Consider the following 23,255-nt stretch of genomic DNA (forward strand, 5'->3'; position numbering starts at 1 on the left):
TTAAAGAAACCTCTAATGGTCCTCCCCGTGGAACTCCAGGTCCTCCAGTTTGCTCCCACAGTCCAGAGACATACCAGATAGTTAACTGCTCATTGTAAATTGTCCTATTAGGATTAATTGGGTTTGTCAGGGGTTGCTCGAAGGGCCAACTCTGCGCTATATCACTAAATAAAATATAAAACAAATAAAACAAAATTCCAGTCTCTGAAACCGACATCAGGATGGTGAACCCATGGAAAGCATGTGACTTGGCTGCCTACGTCAGGATGCTCGTCATTGATTACAACTCTGCATTCAATACCATTCTCCCTCAAAACAAATCAACAAGATCCAAGACTGAGGCCTTGACACCTCCTTGTGCAACTAGAACCTCATCTTCCTCTGTTGCAGACCCGCCAGTTCAGATCGGCAACAAAATCTCTTCCACAATCACCATCAGCTCAAGTACACCACAAGGATGTGTGCTTAGCCTTCTGTTCTACTCAGTTTATACTTACGATTGTGAGGCTAAGTACAGCTCCAGTGTCACATTTTAGTTTGCTGATGACATCATTATTGCTGGCTGAATTAAAGATGTCTGTACACAGGAGGGAGATCGAAAATAAGAGCTGATTATTGACTACGGGAAGAGGAAACCAGAAATCCACAATCCTCATTAAGGGATCAGAGATGGAGAGGGTCAGTAACTTTAAATTCCTTGGCGCTATCATTTCAGAGGATCTGTCCTGGGTCCAGCAGGCAAGTGTCGTTACTTTCTCAGAAGTTTGTACAGATTTAGCATGTCATCTGAAACTTTGACAGACTTCTATAGATGCACAGCAGAGGTTGAAAGGTTGTGTCACAGCCCGGTGATGAAACAGCAATACCCAAGAACATAATTGTACACAGACAGTAAACTAGACTCAACTCAACCTCATCAAAATCCAGAGTTTCAAACTGTGTAACTGACTTTTCTTCATCATATTCCTCCCAAACCCCTTGGAGTCCCAGGCTCTCCCAGGTGACTGCTCACATCTCAATCTGGCTTCCTGTTGCTGCAGAGACCCACCAATGACAGCTGGAACAAGGCCCTCAACTCTGCAGTCACTCCAGTACCTCCACTCTGGTTTCAAAGTTCGAAGTAAATGTATTATCAAAGTACTTATACATCACCATATACAACCCTGAGATCCATTTCTTTTTCTTGTGGACAAATCACAGTAAATACAAGAAAGACAGTAGAACCAATGAGAGATCCCACCCAACAGGACGGACAGCCAGCGTGCAAAGAAACCAAACTGCAAAAAGGAAATAATAGAACATAGAATAGTACAGCACAGTACAGGCCCTTCGGCCCACAATGTTGTGCTGACACTTAAACCCTGCTTCCCATATAACCCCCCATCTTAAATTCCTCCATATACCTGTCTAGTAGTCTCTTAAATTTCACTAGTGTATCTGCCTCCACCACTGACTCAGGCAGTGCATTCCACGCACCAAACGCTCTCTGAGTGAAAAACCTTCCTCTAATATCCCCCTTGAACTTCCCTCCCCTTCCCTTAAAGCCATGTCCTCTTGTATTGAGTAGTGGTGCCCTGGGGAAGAGGTGCTGGCTGTTCACTCTGTCTATTCCTCTTAATATCTTGTACACCTCTATCATGTCTCCTCTCATCCTCCTTCTTTCCAAAGAGTAAAGCCCTAGCTCCCTTAATCTCTGATCATAATGTATACTCTCTAAACCAGGCAGCATCCTGGTAAATCTCCTCTGTACCCTTTCCAATGCTTCCACATCCTTCCTATAGTGAGGCGACCAGAACTGGACACAGTACTCCAAGTGTGGCCTAACCAGAGTTTTATAGAGCTGCATCATTACCTCGCGACTCTTAAACTCTATCCCTCGACTTATGAAAGCTAACACCCCATAAGCTTTCTTAACTACCCTATCTACCTGTGAGGCAACTTTCAGGGATCTGTGGACATGTACCCCCAGATCCCTCCGCTCCTCCACACTACCAAGTATCCTGCCATTTACTTTGTACTCTGCCTTGGAGTTTGTCTCTCCAAAGTGTACCACCTCACACTTCTCCGGGTTGAACTCCATCTGCCACTGCTCAGCCCACTTCTGCATCCTATCAATGTCTCTCTGCAATCTTCGACAATCTTCTACACTATCTACAACACCACCAACCTTTGTGTTGTCTGCAAACTTGCCAATCCACCCTTCTACCCCCACATCCAGGTCATTAATAAAAATCACGAAAAGTAGGGGTCCCAGAACTGATCCTTGTGGGACACCACTAGTCACAACCCTCCAATCCGAATGTACTCCCTCCGCATGACCCTCTGCTTTCTGCAGGCAAGCCAATTCTGAATCCACCTGGCCAAACTTCCCTGGATCCCATGCCATCTGACTTTCTGAATAAGCTTACCATGTGGAACCTTGTCAAATGCCTTACTAAAATCCATGTAGATCACATCCACTGCACTATCCTCATCTATATGCCTGGTCACTTCCTCAAAGAACTCTATCAGGTTTGTTAGATGCAATCTGCCCTTCACAAAGTCATGCTGACTGTCCCTGATCAGACCATGATTCTCTAAATGCCCACAGATCCTGTATCTAGGAATCTTTCACACCACAGTGTGGTAAACTACGTGTGCCTGTCTGGACATGCCCCCTGCTGACTGCTCCTGTGGCTCCTCCCACAGACCCCTGTATAAAGGCGATCGAGGCCTGGGCCAGGCCTCTCAGTCTCCAGGATGTAGTATGGTGGTCACTCACTGCTGGTTCCTTCTTCCAGTCAATAAAAGCCGATATCTCGCCTTTACGTCTCAGAGTGAGTTATTGATGGTGCATCAATTTTATTGACTGGAAGTTTTAAAACATGGAAACCGTTTTACGTACGGAAAGATTGGATTTGGACCCCCAAGACCCTGAAGCAGCTCTTGCTTTTGAACTCTGGCTTGCATGCTTCCAATCGTACTTGGAGGAGGTTCGTGCGACTGACCCTGCCGTTATGCACAGAATTCTCCTCTCGAGGGTCACCCCAAAAGTTTATTCAATTATCAGAGACCTGCCGACCTACGAAGGGGCACTGGACGCCCTCAAAAGACAGTACCTGCGGCCGGTGAACACCGTCTACGCAAGACATCGTTTAGCTACCCGGCGACAGCGGCCTGGAGAATCGAGCGCTGAGTTTCTCCGAGCCCTACAGACACTCGTCCGAACTTGTGATTGCAAGACGCTCACGTCAGAACAGCATGCGGAGCTGCTAGTACGAGACGCTTTTGTGACGGGACTGAGGTCAGTGTATGTGCGCCAGCGGCTGCTGGAAAAAGCCGATCTTACCTTACGCTCGGCAATTGAGACGGCCGATACTCTGGAAGCTGCTCTGCACAACGCTGATGCTGTCCAGCCACGCAATTCCCCGCCGGTTCCGTGGACGCCTCAGACCCCGCCGCCGCCGGTTCCCGCGAGTGAATTCGCCAACGTCGCTGCCAGTCGTGATTCCACAAGCTCCCCGAACTCGACCACGGCTGCGGCCCGTCAGAAGCCCGTGCTGTGTTATTTCTGTGGAGTCAGTAAACATCCTCGAAAACGCTGCCGGGCGCAAGAAGCGACCTGCTCCAGCTGTGGAAAGCGGGGCCATTTTGCCATGGTCTGTAAGTCTAAACTACAAGCGGAGTGCAGCGCTGCGGGTGAGACATAGGGGCCGCCATCTTGCATGCCCGGATGTGGACGGCCATCTTTGTCGGCATCAGCACGCCCTGCCCCCGACCCTCCGATGCTTACCGGGTACCCCGGATGTGAGCGGCCATCTTTGTCGACGTCAGCACGCCCTGCCCCCGACCCTCCGATGCTTACCGGGTACCCCGACGGCTCAACTCTGGCCACTGTAACCCTCGACCAAAGCGCCCCACACCAGCTTGCAAGGTCCATGATGGACATCCGGGTGGAGGGGCACAGGATTAGATGCCTGTTTGACACGGGCAGCACTGAGAGTTTTATTCACCCGTACACAGTGTAACGCTGCCAACTCGCAACACGGCCGGTAAGTCGGAGGATCAATTTGGCTTCTGGGTCGCATTCCACAGACATCCGGGTGGGTTGTGTAGCGACATTGGTGGTGCAAGGCACAGAATATCGGAACTTTGCGCTACTGGTCATGCCTAATCTGTGCGCACCTGTGCTATTGGGGCTGGACTTCCAGAGCCATCTCGAAAGTTTGACAATGGTATATGACGGGCCCCTCCCACCGCTTACTGTCCGGAATCCTGAGTTTTGTGGGACTTCATCACTACTGACCACACACACACACCGAACCACACATCCCACCCAATACCTTGCCAACAGCTGCGCTACCGACACCACTTGCAGCCTCTCCACCCTCAAGGTCCCTCCCCCACTGCTGTTCGCCAACCTGACCCCCGACTGTAAACTAAAAGCAGGAGGTACAGTGCGGGGGACAGGGCCTTCATTCAGTCAGAGGTACAGCGGCTGCTCAGGGAGGGGATCATTGAGCCAAGCACATGCCTTTGGAGGGCCCAGGTGGTGGTTGTTCAGACTGGGCAGAAAAATAGGATGGTCGTGGACTATAGCCAGACCATCAATAAGTTCACGCAGCTTGACGCATACCCCCTACCCCGCATCGCGGATATGGTCAACCAGATAGCTCAGTACAAGGTGTACTCGACAATAGATCTGAAATCCGCTTATCACCAGCTCCCCATCCACCCAGAGGACCGCCCCTACACCACCTTCGAGGCGGGCGGCAGGCTCTATCACTTCCTACGCGACCCTTTCAGTGTCACGAATGGTGTCTCTGTCTTCCAGAGGGAAATGGACCGGATAGTGGACCAGTACCAACCGCAGGCCACATTTCCCTATCTGGATAACATCACCATCTGTGGTCACGACTGGCCAGATCACGACGCCAACCTCCAACGATTTCTCCAAGTGGCCGCAGCTCTGCACCTTACTTATAACAGGGACAAGTGTGTGTTCAGAACCACCTGCCTCGCTATCCTTGGGTATGTCGTGGAAAACGAGGTCATTGGCCCTGATCCAGACCGTATGCGCCCCCTGTTTGAACTCCCTCTTCCCACCACTCTCAAAGCCCTCAGACGGTGCCTGGGTTTTTTTTCCTATTACACCCAATGGGTCCCCCATTACGCAGACAAGGCTCGCCCCCTGGTCAAGTCTACCACTTTTCCCCTCTCTGCCAAGGCCTGCGCGGCCTTCAGCTGCATTAAAGAGGACATTGCCAAAGCTACGATGCATGCGGTGGACGAGACCATTCCCTTCCAAGTGGAGTGTGACGCCTCCGATTTCGCTCTGGCTGCTACCCTCAATCAGGAAGGCAGACCAGTAGCATTCTTTTCTCGTACCCTCCAAGGCTCTGAAATTTGGCACTCCGCGGTGGAGAAAGAAGCCCAGGCCATAGTGGAGGCTGTTAGGCACTGGAGGCACTATCTCGCTGGCAAAAGGTTCACCTTGCTGACCGACCAGCGCTCGGTTGCGTTCATGTTCAGCAACCAACAGCAGGGCAAAATCAAAAATGGTAAGATTTTGCAGTGGAGAATAGAACTCTCCACCTACGACTATGATATCCTGTACCGGCCTGGCAGACTCAATGAGCCCCCGATGCCCTATCCCGGGGAACATGTGCTAGCGCACAGCTGGACCAGCTATACGCCCTTCATGCACAACTTTGCCATCCAGGGGTCACCCGATTTTACCATTTCGTGAAAGCCCGGAACCTGCCGTACTCCCTGGGGGACATCAGGACGATGACCAGGGACTGCCAAGTCTGTGCTGAGTGCAAACCGCACTTCTACCGTCCTGACACGGCACAACTTGTCAAGGCCACCCTCCCCTTTTGAGCGACTGAGTGTTGACTTTAAGGGCCCCCTTCCCTCCACCGACCACAATGTCTATTTTCTCAATGTTATCGACGAATACTCACAGTTCCCCTTTGCCATTCCCTGCCCCGACACCACTGCCACGTCTGTCATAAAAGCCCTGCGCCAGCTCTTCACTCTGTTCGGGTATCCCTGCTATATCCACAGTGATAGAGGGTCCTCCTTTATGTGTGACGAGCTGCGCCAGTACCTGCTGGCCAGGGGCATTGCTACTAGTTGGACCACGAGTTATAATCCCTGGGGAAATGGACAGGTGGAGAGGGAGAATGCCACAGTGTGGAAGGCCACACTTTTAGCCCTTAAGTCAAAAGGGTTGCCGGTCTCTCGATGGCAGGAGGTCCTCCCTGAGGCACTCCACTCTATCTGCTCTCTGTTGTGTACGTCCACCAATGCCACCCCTCACGAACGCCTATTCTCTTTTCCCAGGAAGTCTGTCACTGGGACCACTCTACCAGTTTGGCTGACGTCCCCGGGGCCAGTGCTACTCCGGAAACATGTGAGGAGTAATAAATACTCCCCGCTGGTCGAGAGGGTTCACCTTCTACATGCGAACCCCCAGTATGCCTACATGGTCTTATCTGATGGGCAGGAGGACACGGTCTCCGTCCGCGACCTGGCGCCTGCAGGTGCAGCAGACCACTACCCTGAACACTCTCCGGTAACTATGAACCCTGTACCCGAGGTGACACCGCGCTCACCAGGCCCTACACAGACTCCTCACAACACTCATATACCGGGCGTTTCGTACGCATTTATACCAGGCGCCTCGCACATGCGTGAGGGACTACTGGCGCCTAGTGGGCTGGAACCAGCACAACCTCCGTCTCCTGTGCAATCACCACCACCAGCATCTGTGCAATCACAGCCGGTGCTACGTAGACCGCAGTGACAGATTCGACCACCTGATAGACTTAACCTGTAAGAAACTTCGCCACATGGGGACTCTTTTAAAACAAAGGGGGGGTGAATGTGGTGAACTACGTGTGCCTGTCTGGACATGCCCCCTGCTGACTGCTCCTGTGGCTCCTCCCACAGACCCCTGTGTAAAGGCGATCTTAGCCTGGGCCAGGCCTCTCAGACTCCAGGATGTAGTATGGTGGTCACTCATATGTCTCAGAGTGAGTTATTGATGGTGCATCACACAGACGTAAGGCTCACTGGTCTATAATTACCTGGACTATCCCTATCACCTTTTTTTGAACAAGGGGACAACATTTGCCTCCCTCCAATCCTCCGGTACCATTCCCGTGGACAACGAGGACATAAAGATCCTAGCCAGAGGCTCAGCAATCTCTTCCCTCGCCTTGTGGAGCAGCCTGGGGAATATTCCATCAGGCTCTGGGAACTCATCTGTCCTAATGTATTTTAATAACTCCAAAAACCTCTTCTCCCTTAATATCAATATGCTCCAGAATAGTGGTCACCAACCCATCGATCACGATCGACTAGTCGATCTTTGAGACTTTCCCAGTAGATCCCGAAAAAAAAAGAAAAATAAATACACAAATACTGTTGAGAGATTGTTTCCGGGTTGCAGGATTGTAGTTCCATTCTTTCTGCCCAGTGCGCATGCACGTAGCTCCCCCCACACTACACAGTGTAATTCAGTGGTCCCCAACCACCGGGCCGCGAGGAAACAATTTGAGTCAGCTGCACCTTTCCTCATTCCCCGTCACGCCCACTGTTGAACTTGAACCCACGCGAGGTCATCAGTCGCCTAACAGCAGTGACACCCTAGCGCCAGGGATCACTGGTTGGCCTAATCAGGTGCCAATCAATATTAGGGAAGTTAAAGTCACCCATGATAACAACCCTGTTATTTTTGCACCTTTCCAGAATCTCCCTCCCAATCTGCTCCTCAGTATCTCTGTTGCTACCAGGAGGCCTATAGAATATCCCCAATAGAGTAACTGCTGCCTTCCTGTTCCTGACTTCCACCCATACTGACTCAAGAGGATCCTGCTACATTACCCACCCTTTCTGTAGCTGTAATAGTATCCCTGACCAGTAATGCCACCCCTCCTCCACTTCCCCCACCCCCATCCCTTTTAAAGCACTGAAATCCAGGAATATTGAGAATCCATTCCTGCCCTGGTGCTAGCCAAGTCTCTGTAATGGCCACTACATCATAATTCCATGAATGTATCCAAGCTCTCAGTTCATCACCTTTGTTCCTGATGCTTCTTGCATTGAAGTACACACACTTTAGCCCTTCTACTTTACTACCTTTACACCCTTTATTCTGCTTCTCTTTCCTCAAAGCCTTTCTATATGTTAGATTTGGCTTTACTCCATGCACTTCTTTCACTGCTCTATCGCTCCGTGTCCCATCCCCCTTGCAAATTAGTTTAAACCCTCCCGAACCATGCTAGCAAACCTACCTGCAAGGATATTGCTCCCCCTTGAATTCAGGTGCAACCCATCCAATCTGTACAGGTCCCACCTTCCCCAGAAGAGATCCCAATGATTCAAAAATCTAAAACCCTGCCCCTGCACCAACTCCTCAGCCACACATTCAACTGCCATCTCCTCCAATTCTTACCATCACTATCACGTAGTACTGGCAGCAACCCTGAGAATGCCACCCTCGAGGTCCTGTTCTTTAGCCTTCTGCCTCGTTCCTGAAACTCACACTTCAGGACCTCATCCCTCTTCCTGCCTATGTTGTTGGTTCCAAAATGTATCACGACTTCTGGTTGCTTTCCCTCTCGTACCAGGATGTCATGCACCCAGTCAGAGACATCCCAGACCCTCGCACCCGGGAGGCAACAAACCATGCGGGTGTCCTTCTCACGTCCACAAAATCTCCTGTCTGCTCCCCTGACTATAGAGTCTCCAATGATGACAGCTCTCCTCTTCTCCGTCCCACCCTTCTGCACCACAGGGTCAGACTCAGTGCCAGAGGCCCTGCCACCGTGGCTCGCACCTGGTCAGTCGTCCTCACCAACAGCATCCAGGACGATAAACTTATTACTCAGGGGAATGGCTACAGGGGCGGTCTGCACTACCTGTCTACTCTCCTTCACTTTCCCCCCTCTGACTGTCACCCATCGACCTGCTTCCGGCAGCCCAGGTGTGACTACCTCCCTGTAGCTCTCATCTATGATCTTTCATATTATCTATGAAATAAAATAAATTAATTAAAACATAAATATTGAGAACATGAGATAAAGATGAGTCCACAGGTTGTGGGAACAGCCCTGAGATGGGGCAAGTGAAGTTATCCCCACCAGTTCCTGATGGTTGAGGGGTAATAACTGTTCCTGAACTGATAGTGTGGGCCCTGAGGTTCCTGTACCACCTTCCTGTTGGCAGCAGTGAGAAGACAGAATGGTCTGGATGGTGGGTGTCCTTGATGATGGGTGCTGCTTTCCTGCAACAGTGCTCCACGTAGATGGGCTCAATGGCAGGGAGGGATTTACCTGTGATGGACTGACCTGTATCCACTACTTTTATAGGCTTTTCCATACAGGAGCATGTTGCAACCAGTCAGTACATTCTCCACCACACACCTACAGAGGTGTATCAAAGTTTCAGATGACATACTGAATCTTTGCAAACTTCGAAGAAAGTAGAGGTGCCGCCGTGTTTCCTTCATAATGGCACCTACGTTCTGAACCAAGAACAGGTCCTCTGAAATAGTAACACCGAGGAATTGAAAGTTGCTGACTCCCAGTGAGGACTGGCTCATGGACCACTGGTTTCCTCCTCAATAATCAGCTCCCTGGTCTTGGGTGAGAGATTATTGTTATGGCACCGCTCAGCCAGAATTTCAATCTCCCTCCTATATGCTGATTCATCACCACCTTTGATTCCTCCAACAACAGCGGTGTCACTGGCAAACTTAAATTCTTCCCTCAAACTACATCTCTTCACTACACTCATTGACCCAGCCACTTTTCAAACAGCTGCTTTCTCAAACATTGTGTTGTTACAGTTCTGTGAAGAACAAGGTATACTTTTCTCTACTTTGCTTCCTGTAAAGTTTAATGGTGGTTGGCAGGCCAATATAAGGCGCATTACCGCCACCTACTGAGTGGAGAGGGGAGCAAAGAGACAGGAAGAATACCTACTAAATTCCCTGACCCCAAAAAATCTTAAATAATATCAAGTCTAATGCTTTTCAGAAAGTCAAATACACTTCATATACTTTACAATGGCAGTAATATCTTTACAAACATTCCACGTTAAACTCTCCCTGCCACAAAGACCTCAATTTAGCAACTAGATATTCCCTTTGCAGCTCATTGGAACCGCATTCAAACAACTGATGCTGCACCGTTTCTTCACAAGTGCACTCTCTGCAAATGCCCGTATCATGCATATTAATTCTGAACAAGGAATTACTCAATCTAATATGTCCAATCAGTAAACATCTATGATTAACTTCTTCCTTTCTTTTTATACTCTGCTCCCAGTTGTGATCCCACCATCCTCTGAACTTTATATAGATGTTGTACCTTTTTTTCCTTATCCCAACTTTGTTGCCACAGTGATTGAGCAGACTTTTTAAATTATGTTCTTCACCACCACCCCTCATGCAAATGCACCACGACATTTATATCCTTTATTTTAAATGATTGCTTGGCAAGAACGTCTGCTACCTCATTTCCTTCAATCCCAATGTGGGCAGGAACCCATATGAAATATATACACAGATCTAGACCCTGCAACCTCAACAGATGTTCTCCAATCTCATGAAGAACGTCTGGATTACAACTTGAAATGCCAGTTTTAATAGATGTCAAGATCGAGAATGAATCAGAGCTCAGAAGTACATGATCAGGGTGTACCGCCCTGATTTATTCCAAAGCTAAAACAATAGCAACCATCTTGGACATGAATACTGTTACTTGGTCTGATAATTTTTAATAGTCACCTGAAAATCTGATACACAAACAGAAACACCTGAACAACCTGTCAATGAATCTTTTAAAACATCAGTGTAGATATGTAAGAATCCATAATATCTGCCTTGCATATATTGCTGAACTTCCTGGGCCACTGATAAACAATCACTCCTCATCTTGATCTTTCACTGAAGGCTGAAATGAACCACAGGCAATGGGAAAAACATGGAGGAGTGACAGAAAGGGGCATACTGGCACACATTAAACAACTCAGAATTTTGTACCTATTCCATTCCCAACCAATCAAAACTGAAGACTTTATGAATGCAGAGCTCTTGACTCTCTACTAAAGTTGCCAATACTGGGTGACCAACTTCATGTTCTCTTACGTTAACCCTGTGTTCATCCACATATCTGGAAATATTACCACTGACTTTTGTTTGAGAGATTTTGCCACATAACTTGAGATAATTGTGGGTGTAATGCTCATTTTAAATTAAAAAAACAAATAATTTGAACATGAGGAAATCTGCAGATGCTGGAAATTCAAGCAACACACACAAAATGCTGGTGGAACGCAGCAGGCCAGGCAGCATCTATAGGAAGAAGTACAGTCGATGTTTTGAGCCGAAACCTTTCGTCAGGACTAACTGAAAGGAAAGATAGTAAGAGATTTGAAAGTAGGAGGGGGAGGGGGAAATCCAAAATAATAATAGAAGACAGGAGGGGGAGAGGTGAAGCTAAGAGCTGGAAAGGAGATTGGCAAAAGGGATACAGAGCTGGAGAAGGGAGAGGATCATGGGACGGGAGGCCTAGGGAGAAAGAAAGTGAGGGGGAAGCACCAGAGGGAGATGGAGAACAGGCAGAGAGAGGGAAAAAGGGGAGGGGGGAAAAATAAATAAATCAGGGATGGGGTAAGAAGGGGAGGAGGGGCATTAACGGAAGTTAGAGAAGTCAATGTTTATGCCATCAGGTTGGAGGCTACCCAGCCGGTATATAAGGTGTTGTTCCTCCAACCTGAGTGTGGCTTCATCTTGACAGTAGAGGAGGCCATGAATAGACATATCAGAATGGGAATGGGACGTGGAATTAAAATGTGTGGCCACTGGGAGATCCTGCTTTCTCTGGTGGACCAAGCGTAGGTGTTCAGCGAAACGGTCTCCCAGTCTGCGTCGGGTCTCACCAATATATAAAAGGCCACACTAGGAGCACCGGACGCAGTATACCACACCAGCCGACTCACAGGTGAAGTGTTGCCTCACCTGGAAGGACAGTCTGGGGCCCTGAATGGTGATGAGGGAGGAAGTGTAAGGGCAGGTGTAGCACTTGTTCCATTTACAAGGATAACTGCCAGGAGGGAGATCGGTTGGAAGGGATTGGGGGGACGAGTGGACAAGGGAGTCGCTGAGGGAGCGATCCCTGCGGAAAGCAGAAAGAGGGGGGAGGGAAAGATGTGTTTGGTGGTGGGATTCCGTTGGAGGTGGCGGAAGTTACAGAGAAGTTATACGTTAGACCTGGAGGCTGGTGGGGTGGTAAGTGAGGACAAATAACTTGAGTCTTTGCAACAGGAAGTTTAAACCACCCTCTCCTCCACTTCATTACTAGCTGCCTACAGATTCCTAACAACGTAATTAAGATCATCAGTATATTACAATTTGTAAATGTCTGTGCCAACATTTAAGAAAACATCATTAATCATAAAATTAAAAGGAGTGGCTACACATATTCTCCTGTAGAGTCCTATTCTCTATCTCATTGTCCCACCCTAACTTGTATCTTCCTATCCCATAAAAAATTCTTGAATCCAATTGGGCACTCTATCACTTATTCCCATCCTTTCCAGTTTAAGCAGCAATCTGTGCCCACAATGTATCACAAGCTTTCTCTACATCAAAGAAAACTGCTACGTCTGATTCTTTTATTAACTCAGGCTTCATGAATATCAGATTCCAAACTTAACGCCAAGTTCATGGTCATTCTCCCTTTACGAAATCCAGATTGGTATACAGCTAATTTTTCACTATTTTCCACAAAATAAGAAAGCCCTGCTATAACTATTTGTTCTATTATCTCACGTAACTGTGATGTTAGCAAAATAGGTCTATAATTGGAAGGGCAAACCAAGGTAGAACATACAGGGTAAATGGTAGGACACTGAGGAGTGCAGTAGAACAGGGGGATCTGGGAGTACAGATACAGAATTTCCTAAAAGTGGCGTCGCAGGTAGATGGGGTCATAAAGAGCGTTTTTGGTACATTGGCCTTTATAAATCGAAGTATTGAGTATAAGATTTGGAATGTTATGGTGAGGTTGTATAAGACATTGGTGAGGCCAAATTTGAAGTATTGTGTGCAGTTTTGGTCACTTAATTACAGGAAGGATATTAATAAGGTTGAAAGAGTGCAGAGAAGGTTTACAAGGATGTTGCCGGGACTTGAGAAACTGAATTACAGAGAAAGGTTGTATAGGTTAGGACTTTATTCCCTGGAGCGTAGAAGAATGAGGGGAGATTTGATAGAGGTATATAAAATTATGATGGGTATAGATAGAGTGAATGCAAGCAGGCTTTTTCCACTGAGGATAGGGGAGAAAAAAACCAGAGGACATGGGTTAAGGGTGAAGGGGGAAAAGTTTAATGGGAACATTGGGGGGGGAGCTTCTTCACACAGAGTGTGGTGGGAGTGTGGAATGAGCTGCCAGATGAAGTGGTAAATACAGGCTCACTTTTAACATTTAAGAAAAGCTTGGACAGGTACATGGATGAGAGGGATATGGTCCAGGTGCAGGTCAGTGGGACTCGGCAGAAAAATGGTTCTGCACAGCCAAGGAGGGCCAAAGGGACTGTTTCTGTGCTGTGATGTTCTATGGTTCTATGATCTGACTGATCTTTACCAGATTTCAATACAGTGATAACAACTACTCTTTCCCAGGGAGTCGCCATATTGCATTAAATAATTTCAAACCAAACTTAAGTTTCGAATCCGATAACCATTCTGTACTTTGCAGGCACTGCACGCCTTCTTATTCACCTCAACGCCAGCTCCGAGAGAGGGCAACCCGACGGAACAGCTCCAAGCGCCGCCCGTGAGCGGGACCGCAAGTTCGATCTGAGCATGCGCAAACCTCGGGACCGACCGGGCATGCGCAAACCTCGGGACTGACCGGGCATGCGCGTGCGTATTGGATTGGCTGCCGGTAGGCTTCTGTGCGTCGGAAGATCCGTGAATGTCGTTTTCAGGTTTGGCGGCAGTTTGAACGGTTAGTGGTGTTCGGTTCACAAGAGTCAGCGACCTCTGCGAGTCGTCGGGTGCACAACCGAGGTGAGATAATGAGGCAGCTACTGGAGCTGAGCTCCACCGTCAGTTGCAAGCCTTGGGCCCTCTGGCTCCTGCCTCAGCCCTGTCCCAAAGACCAGTGCAGCCTCGGTCTACAACGAGCAGACAGAGCATTGAAACACGGAACGCATTGGGAGAGATTCGTGCAGAGGAATATGACTCAGCCTACATATCGGATCGGCTTCGCTTGGCAGTTGGTTAAGACCCAGCAGTCTGCGGGAGAAACTCAGTGGGTCGAGCAGTGTCCGGGTGGGGAAGCGGAGGAAAGGAACTGTCGACGACGTTTCAAGATCTGATGCTGGGATTCGACCTGAAACGTCTACACTTCCTCTCCTTACATTGATTCTGCTCGACCTGCTGAGTTCCTCCCGTAGAATACTTATTGCTCCGCATTCCAGCATCTGCAGTCACTTCCGTCTCAGTTGGTCAGCTTGGACACGTTGGGATGATGAGGCTGTTTCCGTGAAGAGCATGACTCTGGTATTTTCGGACCTTTGGCTCTTGACTGACTCTTTCAAGTGTTTGTGAGGATGGCCCCTACTACAAACTCATGGTCCACAAGGTAGATGTGATCTATGAAATCCTGTGCACTTTGACAATATGGATTGTCAAATCCACACAGTGTGGATGCAGTAACCACCAAGCCATTGGCTACGCTTCCATAAAATCCTCCCAGTCTGTAGACATGATTGAGGGTGACTTGATTCCACTCTGGTTTTAAGACCATAAGGCATATGAGCAAAATTAGGCCATTCAGTCCATCGAGTCTGCTCCAACATTTGATCATGACTGACTTATTTTCCCTTTCAACCCCATTCTCCTGTCCTTTCTCTCCAACCTTTGACATCCTTGCTAATCAAGCTACTATCAACCTCTGCTTTAAATGTACCCCTATGACTTGTCCTTCACAGCCATCACTGAATTCCACAGATTCACCAGCCTCTGGTTAAAGAAATTCCTCCACATCTAGGTAGCAGAGCTGCTTAAATGAATACTTTGCTTCATCATTCACCAGGGAAATTACCTTGGCAATTGTAGGGATGACTTACAGCAGACAAACGATTGAGCATATAGACATTAAGAAAAAGGATGTGCTGGAGCTTTTGAAAAGCATTAAGTTAGATAATTCGACGGGTCTGGACAAGATATATCCCAGGCTACTGTGGGAAGCAAGAGAAGAGATTGCTGAATCTCTGATTATCTTTGCATCATCAGTAGGGACAGGAGAAGTACCAGAGGATTGGAGGGTTGCAGATGTTGTTCCCTTGTTCAAAAAAGGGAGTAGAGATAACCCAGGAAATTATAGACCAGTGAGTCTTACTTCAGTGATGGGCAAGTTGTTAAAGATCCTGAGAGGCAGGATTTATGAGCATTTGGAGAGAGACAATCTAATTAGGAATAGTCAGCATGGATTTGTCAAGGGCAAATTCATGCTTTACGAACCTGACTGAATTCTTTGAGGATGTAAAAAAAACATTGATGAAAGTAGAGTAGTGGATGTAGTGTATATGGATTTCAGTAAGGCATTTGATAAGGTTCCTTGTGCAAGGCTCATTCAGAAAGTAAGGAGGCATGGGATCCAAGGAAGCCTTGCTTTGTGGATTGGCATGCCCACAGAAGGCAAAGGGTGGTTGTAGATGGTTTGTATTTTACATGGAGGTTGGTAACCAGTGTTGTTCCACAGGGATCTGTCCTGGGACCCCTCCTCTTTGATTTTTATAAATGACCTGGATGAGGAAGTAGAAGGATGGGTTAGTAAGTTTGCTGATGACATAGAAGTTGAGTGTGTTGTGGATAGTGTGGAGGGCTGTCAGAGGTTACAGCAGGACATTGATAAGGTGCAGAACTGGGCTGAGAAATGGCAGATGGAGTTCAACCCAAATAAGTCTTAAATGGTTCATTTCGGTAGGTCAAATTTGAAGACAGGATATAGTATTAATGGTAAGATTCTTGGCAGTGTGGAGGGTCAGAGAGATCTTGGGGTCCTTGTCCACAGGACACACAAAGCTGCTGCACAGGTTGGCAGTGTTGTTAAGAAGGTGTATGGAGCATGGCCTTCATCAGCTGTGGGACTGAGTTCAAGAGTCTGAAGGAATGTTACAGCTGTACAAGACTTTGCTCAGACCCCACTTGGAGTACTGTGTTCAGTTCTGGTCAGCTCATTACAGGAAGGATATAGAGAGTTAAAATGAGATTTACAAGAATGTTGCCTGAATTGGAGAGCATGCCTTATGAGAATAGGTTGAGTGATGAGGCCTTTTCTCCTTGGAGTGACGGAAAATGAGGTGACCTGCTGGAGGTGTACAAGATGATGAGCGGCATTGATTGAGTGGATAGTCAGAGGCTTTTTCCCAGGGCTGAAATGGCTAATACAAGGGGGCATAGTTGTAAGGTGCTTGGAAGGAGGTAAGAGGTAAGTTTTTCACACAGAGTGGTGGGTGAATAGAATGTGCTGCCATTGAAGGTGGTAGAGGCAGATGCAATAAGAGACTCTTGGGTAGGTACATGGAGCTTAATAAAATAAATGGCGATGCAGTAGGGAAATTCTAGGCAGTTTCTAGAGTAGGTTACATGGTTGGCACAACATTGTGGGCTGAAGGGCCTGTAATGTCCAGTAGATGTCTATGTTCTATCTGTTCTGAATAGATGTTCTGTTTGAGGCTATGCCCTCTGATTCTCAACTAACTCACGATTTAATATTTGGTATTTTTCGCTGACTTACCCCCTTATTCTAAAGTCCTGTAAGTACAGTCCCAGAAGCATCAAACACTTCTCGTGTTAACCCTGTCATTCCCAGGACAATTTTAACCTCTCAACCCTCTCCAATTACAGCATGTCCATCCTTCGATATGGTCCCAGAGCTGCTCACACCTTGCAAAACCTCAGCATTATGTCCTTGCTTTTATATATGCCCCCTCAAAATGTATGCTAATATTGCATTTGCCTTCCTTTTTACTGACTCAACCTTTAGGAAAGCCTGCACAAGGACTCCCAGGTCCCTTTGTACATCTGTTTCTGAACTTGCTCCTCATCAGAAAATAGTCTTTGCCTTTATTCTTTCCACCAAAGTACATGATCATACACTTCCCTATGATGTATTACATCTGCCACTTCTTTGCCTATTTTCCTAACCTGTCCAATTCCTTCTGCAGACTTCCTGCTTCTTCGATGCTACCGACTGCTTCACCTATCTAAGCATCATTCACAAACTTGGTCACAAGGCCATCAATTTCATCATCCAGATTATTAACATATAAGTTAATAGACAATAGGTGCAGGAGTAGGCCATTTGGCCCTTCGAGCCAGCACTGTTAGCAAGTTACCCAGAAAGTTGATGGAGGCAAAGCAGTGGATGTTGTCTACGTGGACTTCAGTAAGACACTTGACAAAGTCCCCCATGGAAGGTTGGTCAAGAAGGTTCAGTTACTTGGCATTCAGGATGAGGTAAAATTAGATTAGATATTGGCTTTGTGGGAGAAGCCAGAGAATGGTAGTAGATTGCCTCTCTGACTAGAAGCCTATGATTAATGGAGTGCCTCAGGCATCGGTGCTGGGTCTGCTGTTGTTTGTCATCTATATCAGTGTTCTGAATGATAATGTGGTTAACTGGATCAGCAAATTCGCCGATGACACCAAGATTGGGGGTGTTCGGGATGCGAGAAAGACTTCTAGAGCTTGCAGCAGGATCTGGGCCAGGTGGAAAAATGGCAGATGGAATCTAATGCAGGCAAATGTGACTTCGGTAGGACCAACCAGGGTGGGTCTTGCACAGTGAACGGTAGGGTACTGAGGAGTGTGCTGGAACAAAGGGATCTGGGAATACAGGTCCATAATACATTGAAAGTGGTGTCACAGGTAGATTAGATTGTAAGGAAAGCTTTTGATACATTGTCCTTCATAAATCAAAGTATTGGGATGTTACATTGAAGTTGTAAAGACATTGTTGAGGCCTAATTTGGAGTATGGTGTGCAGTTTTGGTCACCTACCTACAGGAAAGATGTAAATAAGGTTTAAAGAGGAAAGAGAACATTTACAAATATATTACTGGGACTGGAGGACCTGAGTTATAAGGAAAATTTGAATTGGTTAGTACTTTTTATTCCATGGAACGTAGAAGATGGAAGGGAGATTTGGTATAGCTATACAAAATTATGTATAGATAGGGTAAATGCAAGCAGGCTTTTTCCACTGAGGTTGGGTGGGACTACAACTGGAGATCAGGTTGGAAGGTGAAAAGTTTAAGGGGGACATGAGGGGAAATTTATTCACTCGGAGGGTCAGTTGAGTGTGGAACGAGCAGCCAGTGCCAGTGGTGCATGTGAACTTGATTTCAGTGTTTAAGAGAAGTTTGGATCGATACATGGGATATGGAGGGCAATGGTCTGGGTGCAGGTTGATGGACTAAATGGGCCAAAGGACCTATTTCTGTGCTGTACTTTTCTATGACTATATAGAAACAGAAAATCTACAGCACAATACAGGCCCTTCGGCCCACAAAGCTGTGCCAAACATGTCCCTACCTTAGAACTATCTAGGCTTTACTCATAGCCCTCTATTTTTGTAAGCTCCATTTACCCATCCAGGAGTCTCTTAAAAGACTGTATCGTTTCCACTGCCACCAGCAGCCCATTCCATGTGCTCACCACTCTCTGCGTAAAAAAAAAAACTTACCCCTGACATCTCTGTACCTACTTCCAAGCACCTTAAAACTATTCTCATGCTAGCCATTTCAGCCCTGGAGAAAAGCCTCTGACATGATCAACGCCTCAATATATGTTATGACAGAGATCACTGCTGCCAGATAGACTGACTAGAAGTTTATTGTAAGGATCAATCTCTTGTCCACTTGAAGGAATCATCAATGATTTGGATATCTGAATGTGCAAATACATTGCATTGTCTGTTTATTGAAAGTGAAAGACTGAAGGTGGGTTGGTCTTAAGGTCTGGAATGCAGATGATGAACATCAAACTGTTGCATATTTGTTTGGCAGATTAATTCCTTTCTAACATATGAAGGTGCTGTATAATGTCAACAAAAATTGAGAATCTTGTTTCACTGGACAGAACCTGCATTATGACTAGTGCTTTCCAACTACGGGGTGGAACTCTTTGAAGAAGATTTACCTGATGCAGGCAGCAGGGAGGCCCCTTGATAATTGCCACAGTGGTTACCATGGAGCAGATGTAGGGCCACTTGGCTCCTTGAGCTTGCTCTTCTATTTACTATTGTTTGTGATGTTTATGAATGATGTGGACAAAAATGTAGGTGGCTTGTTTAGAAGTGAACATGATGTGAAGTTGTGGATGATGAGGAAAATTCTCAAGACATTGCAGGATATTGATCAGTTAGAAATATGCACAGAAAAATGACAGATGGAGTTTTCTCTGGACAAGCACAAGCTATTACACTTTGGTAAGTCAAGTACAAAAGGAAGGATCCTTGGAGGTATTAATGTACAGAGGGATCTTGCAGAAAGCGTTCATTTCAAGAGGACAAGAATATAAAAGCAACAATATACTGCTGAAGGCCTTGGACAGGATTCAGAGAGGTTCATGTGAATGATCCCAGGAATGAAAGCTTGGTTAGAGCCTTTTAACATCTGGTGGGTGAGGGCTGCTTCCCTCACATGAATCCCCACCATTATCCCAAACATCTGCACTGTCACAGTCTTCCTGCCACCTTAACTGGGATAGAGTTCCTCTTGTCCTCACCCACCACCCCATGAGCCTCTGCATCCAACACATCATTCTTCACAATTTCCGCTGATGGCAAAGGTTCCGCTACCTCCAACCTTTCCTTTGTGTCATTCCCCCCCCCCCCCCTTGCTTTTTGCAGGGTTTGCTCTATCCATGATTCCCTTGTCCATTTGTCCCTCCCGGTACTTATCCCTGAAAGTGGCCAAAGTGCTGCACTTACCCATTCATCTCCTCCCACCTCCATTCAGGGCCCCGAGCAGGTAAGGCAACACTTCACCTGAAAAACTGCTGGGGTCCACTATTGTGTGTGGTGCTCCCAATGCATCCTCCTGTATATTGGTGAGGCCTGTCATAGATTGGGGGACTGCTTCGTTGAGCACCGTCACTCCATCTGGCAAATGTGGAATTTCCCAGTGGCCAACCATTTTAACTCCCATTCCCATTCCAGCATGTCAATCCATAGCCTTTTTTGCCAGGATGAGGCCACCTTTCCAGTCCTGAAGAAGGGTCTCAGCCTGGAACATTGACTGTCTCTTCATTTCCATAGAAGCTGCCTGGCCTGCTGAGTTCCTCCAGCATCTTGTGCAAGTTGCTTTGGATAGAGTTGACATGACGAGGATATTTCTGTTAATAGGAAAGTCCAGGATCTGAGGATACAACCTCAGAATAAAGGGACATCCCTTTAAAATAGGGATAAGGAGCAATTTCTTCAGCCAGTGGATGGTGAATCTCTGGAATTCGTTGTCACCAACTGCAGTGAAGGCTAAAGTGTTGGATGTCTTTTAGGCAGAGATTGATAATTTTGTGATTGGGGTTAAGGGTTATGGAAAGAAGACCAGAGAAAGCGGTGAAAAACAATCAGGAATGATTGAATAATGGAGCAGATTTGATGGGCCCAATGGCCTACTTCTGCTTCTATGTCTTACTGTTTTGTCGTGCATATCTATAGCTCCTGAAAGTGGCAGCACTGATAGATTGGTGAAAGAGAAGGTGCCTGGCATTCTTAACTTCATCAGTTAAGACATAGGAGTATAAAAACAGGGAAGTTATGCTGCCACTGTATAGAATTCTACTTCGGCGCATTTGGAGTATTATGTGGAGTTGATGAAAGTTCTTGTTGATTGGAGAGGGCCAGATGCCTGATGGTCAAAATCCAAAGCATGGGTTCTCACTCACTGCAGAGGATGTGGTGGTAAAATTGCTTCTTTGAGAAAGGAGGTGTTTAAAGCAAAGCTAATTAGTTGTAGGAAGGTGATGCCCTCAAAACAAGAGAAAGTAATAGAGATTAAGGTGACAGACCAAGATATGAATTGGTGACCTGATAGTCTATGCCCCAGGGTTCTGAAGTTGGTAGCTGAAGAGGTTGTGGAGGCATTAGTAATGATCTTTCAAGAATTACTAGATTCTGGAATATTTCCAAAGGACTGGAACATTTTAAATGTCACTGTACTCTTTATGAATACAAAAGAAAGGAAATTATAGGCCTGTTAGTCTGACTGAAGTGGTTGGCAAGATGTTAGGGTCTGTTATTAAGTCAAGTCACTTTTATTGTCATTTCGACCGTAACTGCTAGTACAGTGCATAGTAAAAATGAGACAACGTTTTTCAGGACCATGGTGTTACATGACACAGTACAAAAACTAGACTGAACTACGTAAAAAAAACAACACAGAGAAAGCTACACTAGACTACAGACCTACTCAGGACTGCATAAAGTGCACAAAACAGGGCAGGCATTACAATAAATAATAAACAGGACAATAGGGCAGTAAGGTGTCAGTCCGGGCTCTGGGTATTGAGGAGTCTGATAGCTTGGGGGAAGAAACTGTTACATAGTCTGGTTGTGAGAGCCTGAATGCTTCGGAGCCTTTTCCCAGATGGCAGGAGGGAGAAGAGTTTGCATGAGGCGTGCGTGGGGACCTTCATAATGCTGTTTGCTTAGTGGATGCAGTGTGTAGTGTAAATGTCTGTGATGGCGAAAAGAGAGACCCCGATGATCTTCTCAGCTGACCTCGCTATCTGCTGCAGGATCTGGCGATCCGAGATGGTGCAATTTCCGAACCAGGCAGTGATGCAGCTGCTCAGAGTGCTCTCAATACAACCCCTGTAGAATGTGATGAGGATGGGGGGTGGGAGATGGACTTTCCTCAGCCGTTGCAGAAAGTAGAGATGCTGCTGGGCTTTCTTTGCTATAGAGCTGGTGTTGAGGGACCAGGTGAGATTCTCCGCCAAGGTGAGCACCAAGAAGTTTGGTGCTCTTAACAATCTCTACCGAGGAGCAGTCAATGTTCAGCGGGGAGTGGTTGCTCCGTGCCCTCCTGAAGTCAACAACCATCTCTTCTGTTTTGTTCACATTCAGAGACAGGTTGTTGGCTCTGCACCAGTTCATTTGCCGCTGCACCTCCTCTCTGTAAGCTGACTCATTGTTCTGGCTGATGGGATCCACCACGGTCGCAGGTTTCAGGGTACTTGGAGTCTGCATTGTTTCCTAGGGAAATCTTGCCTGACAAATATGTTGGAACTCTTTAAGGAAATAACAGTCTTCTTTCATGAAGGTTGGACATCTTTGTGAGGTGGAAAAATTGCTTTGGTCTGGTTCAGAGTGAGGAGACATTCTGATGATTATGGGCAGTGTCTACAAAGTCAATGCAATGAGGGCAATATAAACAAAATGCTGAAGAAACTCAGCAAATCAGGCAGTATCAATGGAAGGAAATGAGCAGTTGAGCTGAGACCGTTTATCAGAATAGATCAAAACAGCTTTTTGTGTGTGTTGCTCAAGAGTTCCAGCATCTGCAGCATATCATGATTAGAAGGATGCTTTCAGAATTGCTATTTCAGACAACGTGGAGAAGAATGCAAAGGGGGAATCTGTGATTATGTAAGGGAACGTCATCTATTGTAAAGGCAGAAGAGTAGGAAAATAGTAAAGTTGTGAAGAATTGAGGTAATGATTTGCAAGGACAGATGAAAATGTCCAAGACTGGAACAAAAGGAAAAGCATTAACTAGACTCTCCCAGACTGCTGAGATCTCCCACATTCCAGCAAATTAAATACTTGTTAAGTGTTGGAATGTGAGAAATGCAGCAACCAATTTGCTAATGCCAAAGTCCTACAAACATAACACCACACCCTCAAGTCTCTATTGGTTAGAGACTTAAGCATTGGACAACATACTGAGAAGAAGTTCTTTCTTCATATAGAGCTACGAATTGTGTACCTGATGCAGACTGGAGCATGATTATGTGATTCTACAGTACATACAGATCCTCTCCAGATTACAAATGCTTATGGATATCCCATGCAAATGAATAACCATTTGGGAGACTGGTGGTTGCAGGACTGTAGGGATCTCCTTACAGGTGGGAACAGGGCACCTCTGCTTGCCTTCCCTTACCATCTGACTTGAGAAGGGTTGAGTCAAGACAAGTATAACTGGGAACACTGAGCAGGCTCACTTGCTGACTC

General features: G+C 46.7%; 1 protein-coding gene across 4 annotated transcripts in view; it reads left to right on the forward strand.

The window, feature by feature from the left end:
• The first annotated feature begins 13,900 nt into the window (after positions 1 to 13,900).
• Positions 13,901 to 23,255, forward strand: part of wdr21 (WD repeat domain 21) — a 61,112-nt gene continuing 51,757 nt past the window's right edge. The window contains exon 1 of one of the 4 annotated variants that reach the window (XM_059952571.1): positions 13,901 to 14,009. In XM_059952571.1, the coding sequence (XP_059808554.1) occupies positions 13,919 to 14,009 (91 nt within the window). In that variant the 5' untranslated portion in view covers positions 13,901 to 13,918. Of the gene's footprint in view, positions 14,649 to 23,255 lie in introns of all 4 variants that reach the window. The other 3 variants (XM_059952580.1, XM_059952590.1, XM_059952600.1) reach the window with 3 other exon arrangements.

Source organism: Hypanus sabinus, chromosome 2, assembly GCF_030144855.1.
Source record: "Hypanus sabinus isolate sHypSab1 chromosome 2, sHypSab1.hap1, whole genome shotgun sequence".
NCBI lineage: Eukaryota > Metazoa > Chordata > Chondrichthyes > Myliobatiformes > Dasyatidae > Hypanus > Hypanus sabinus.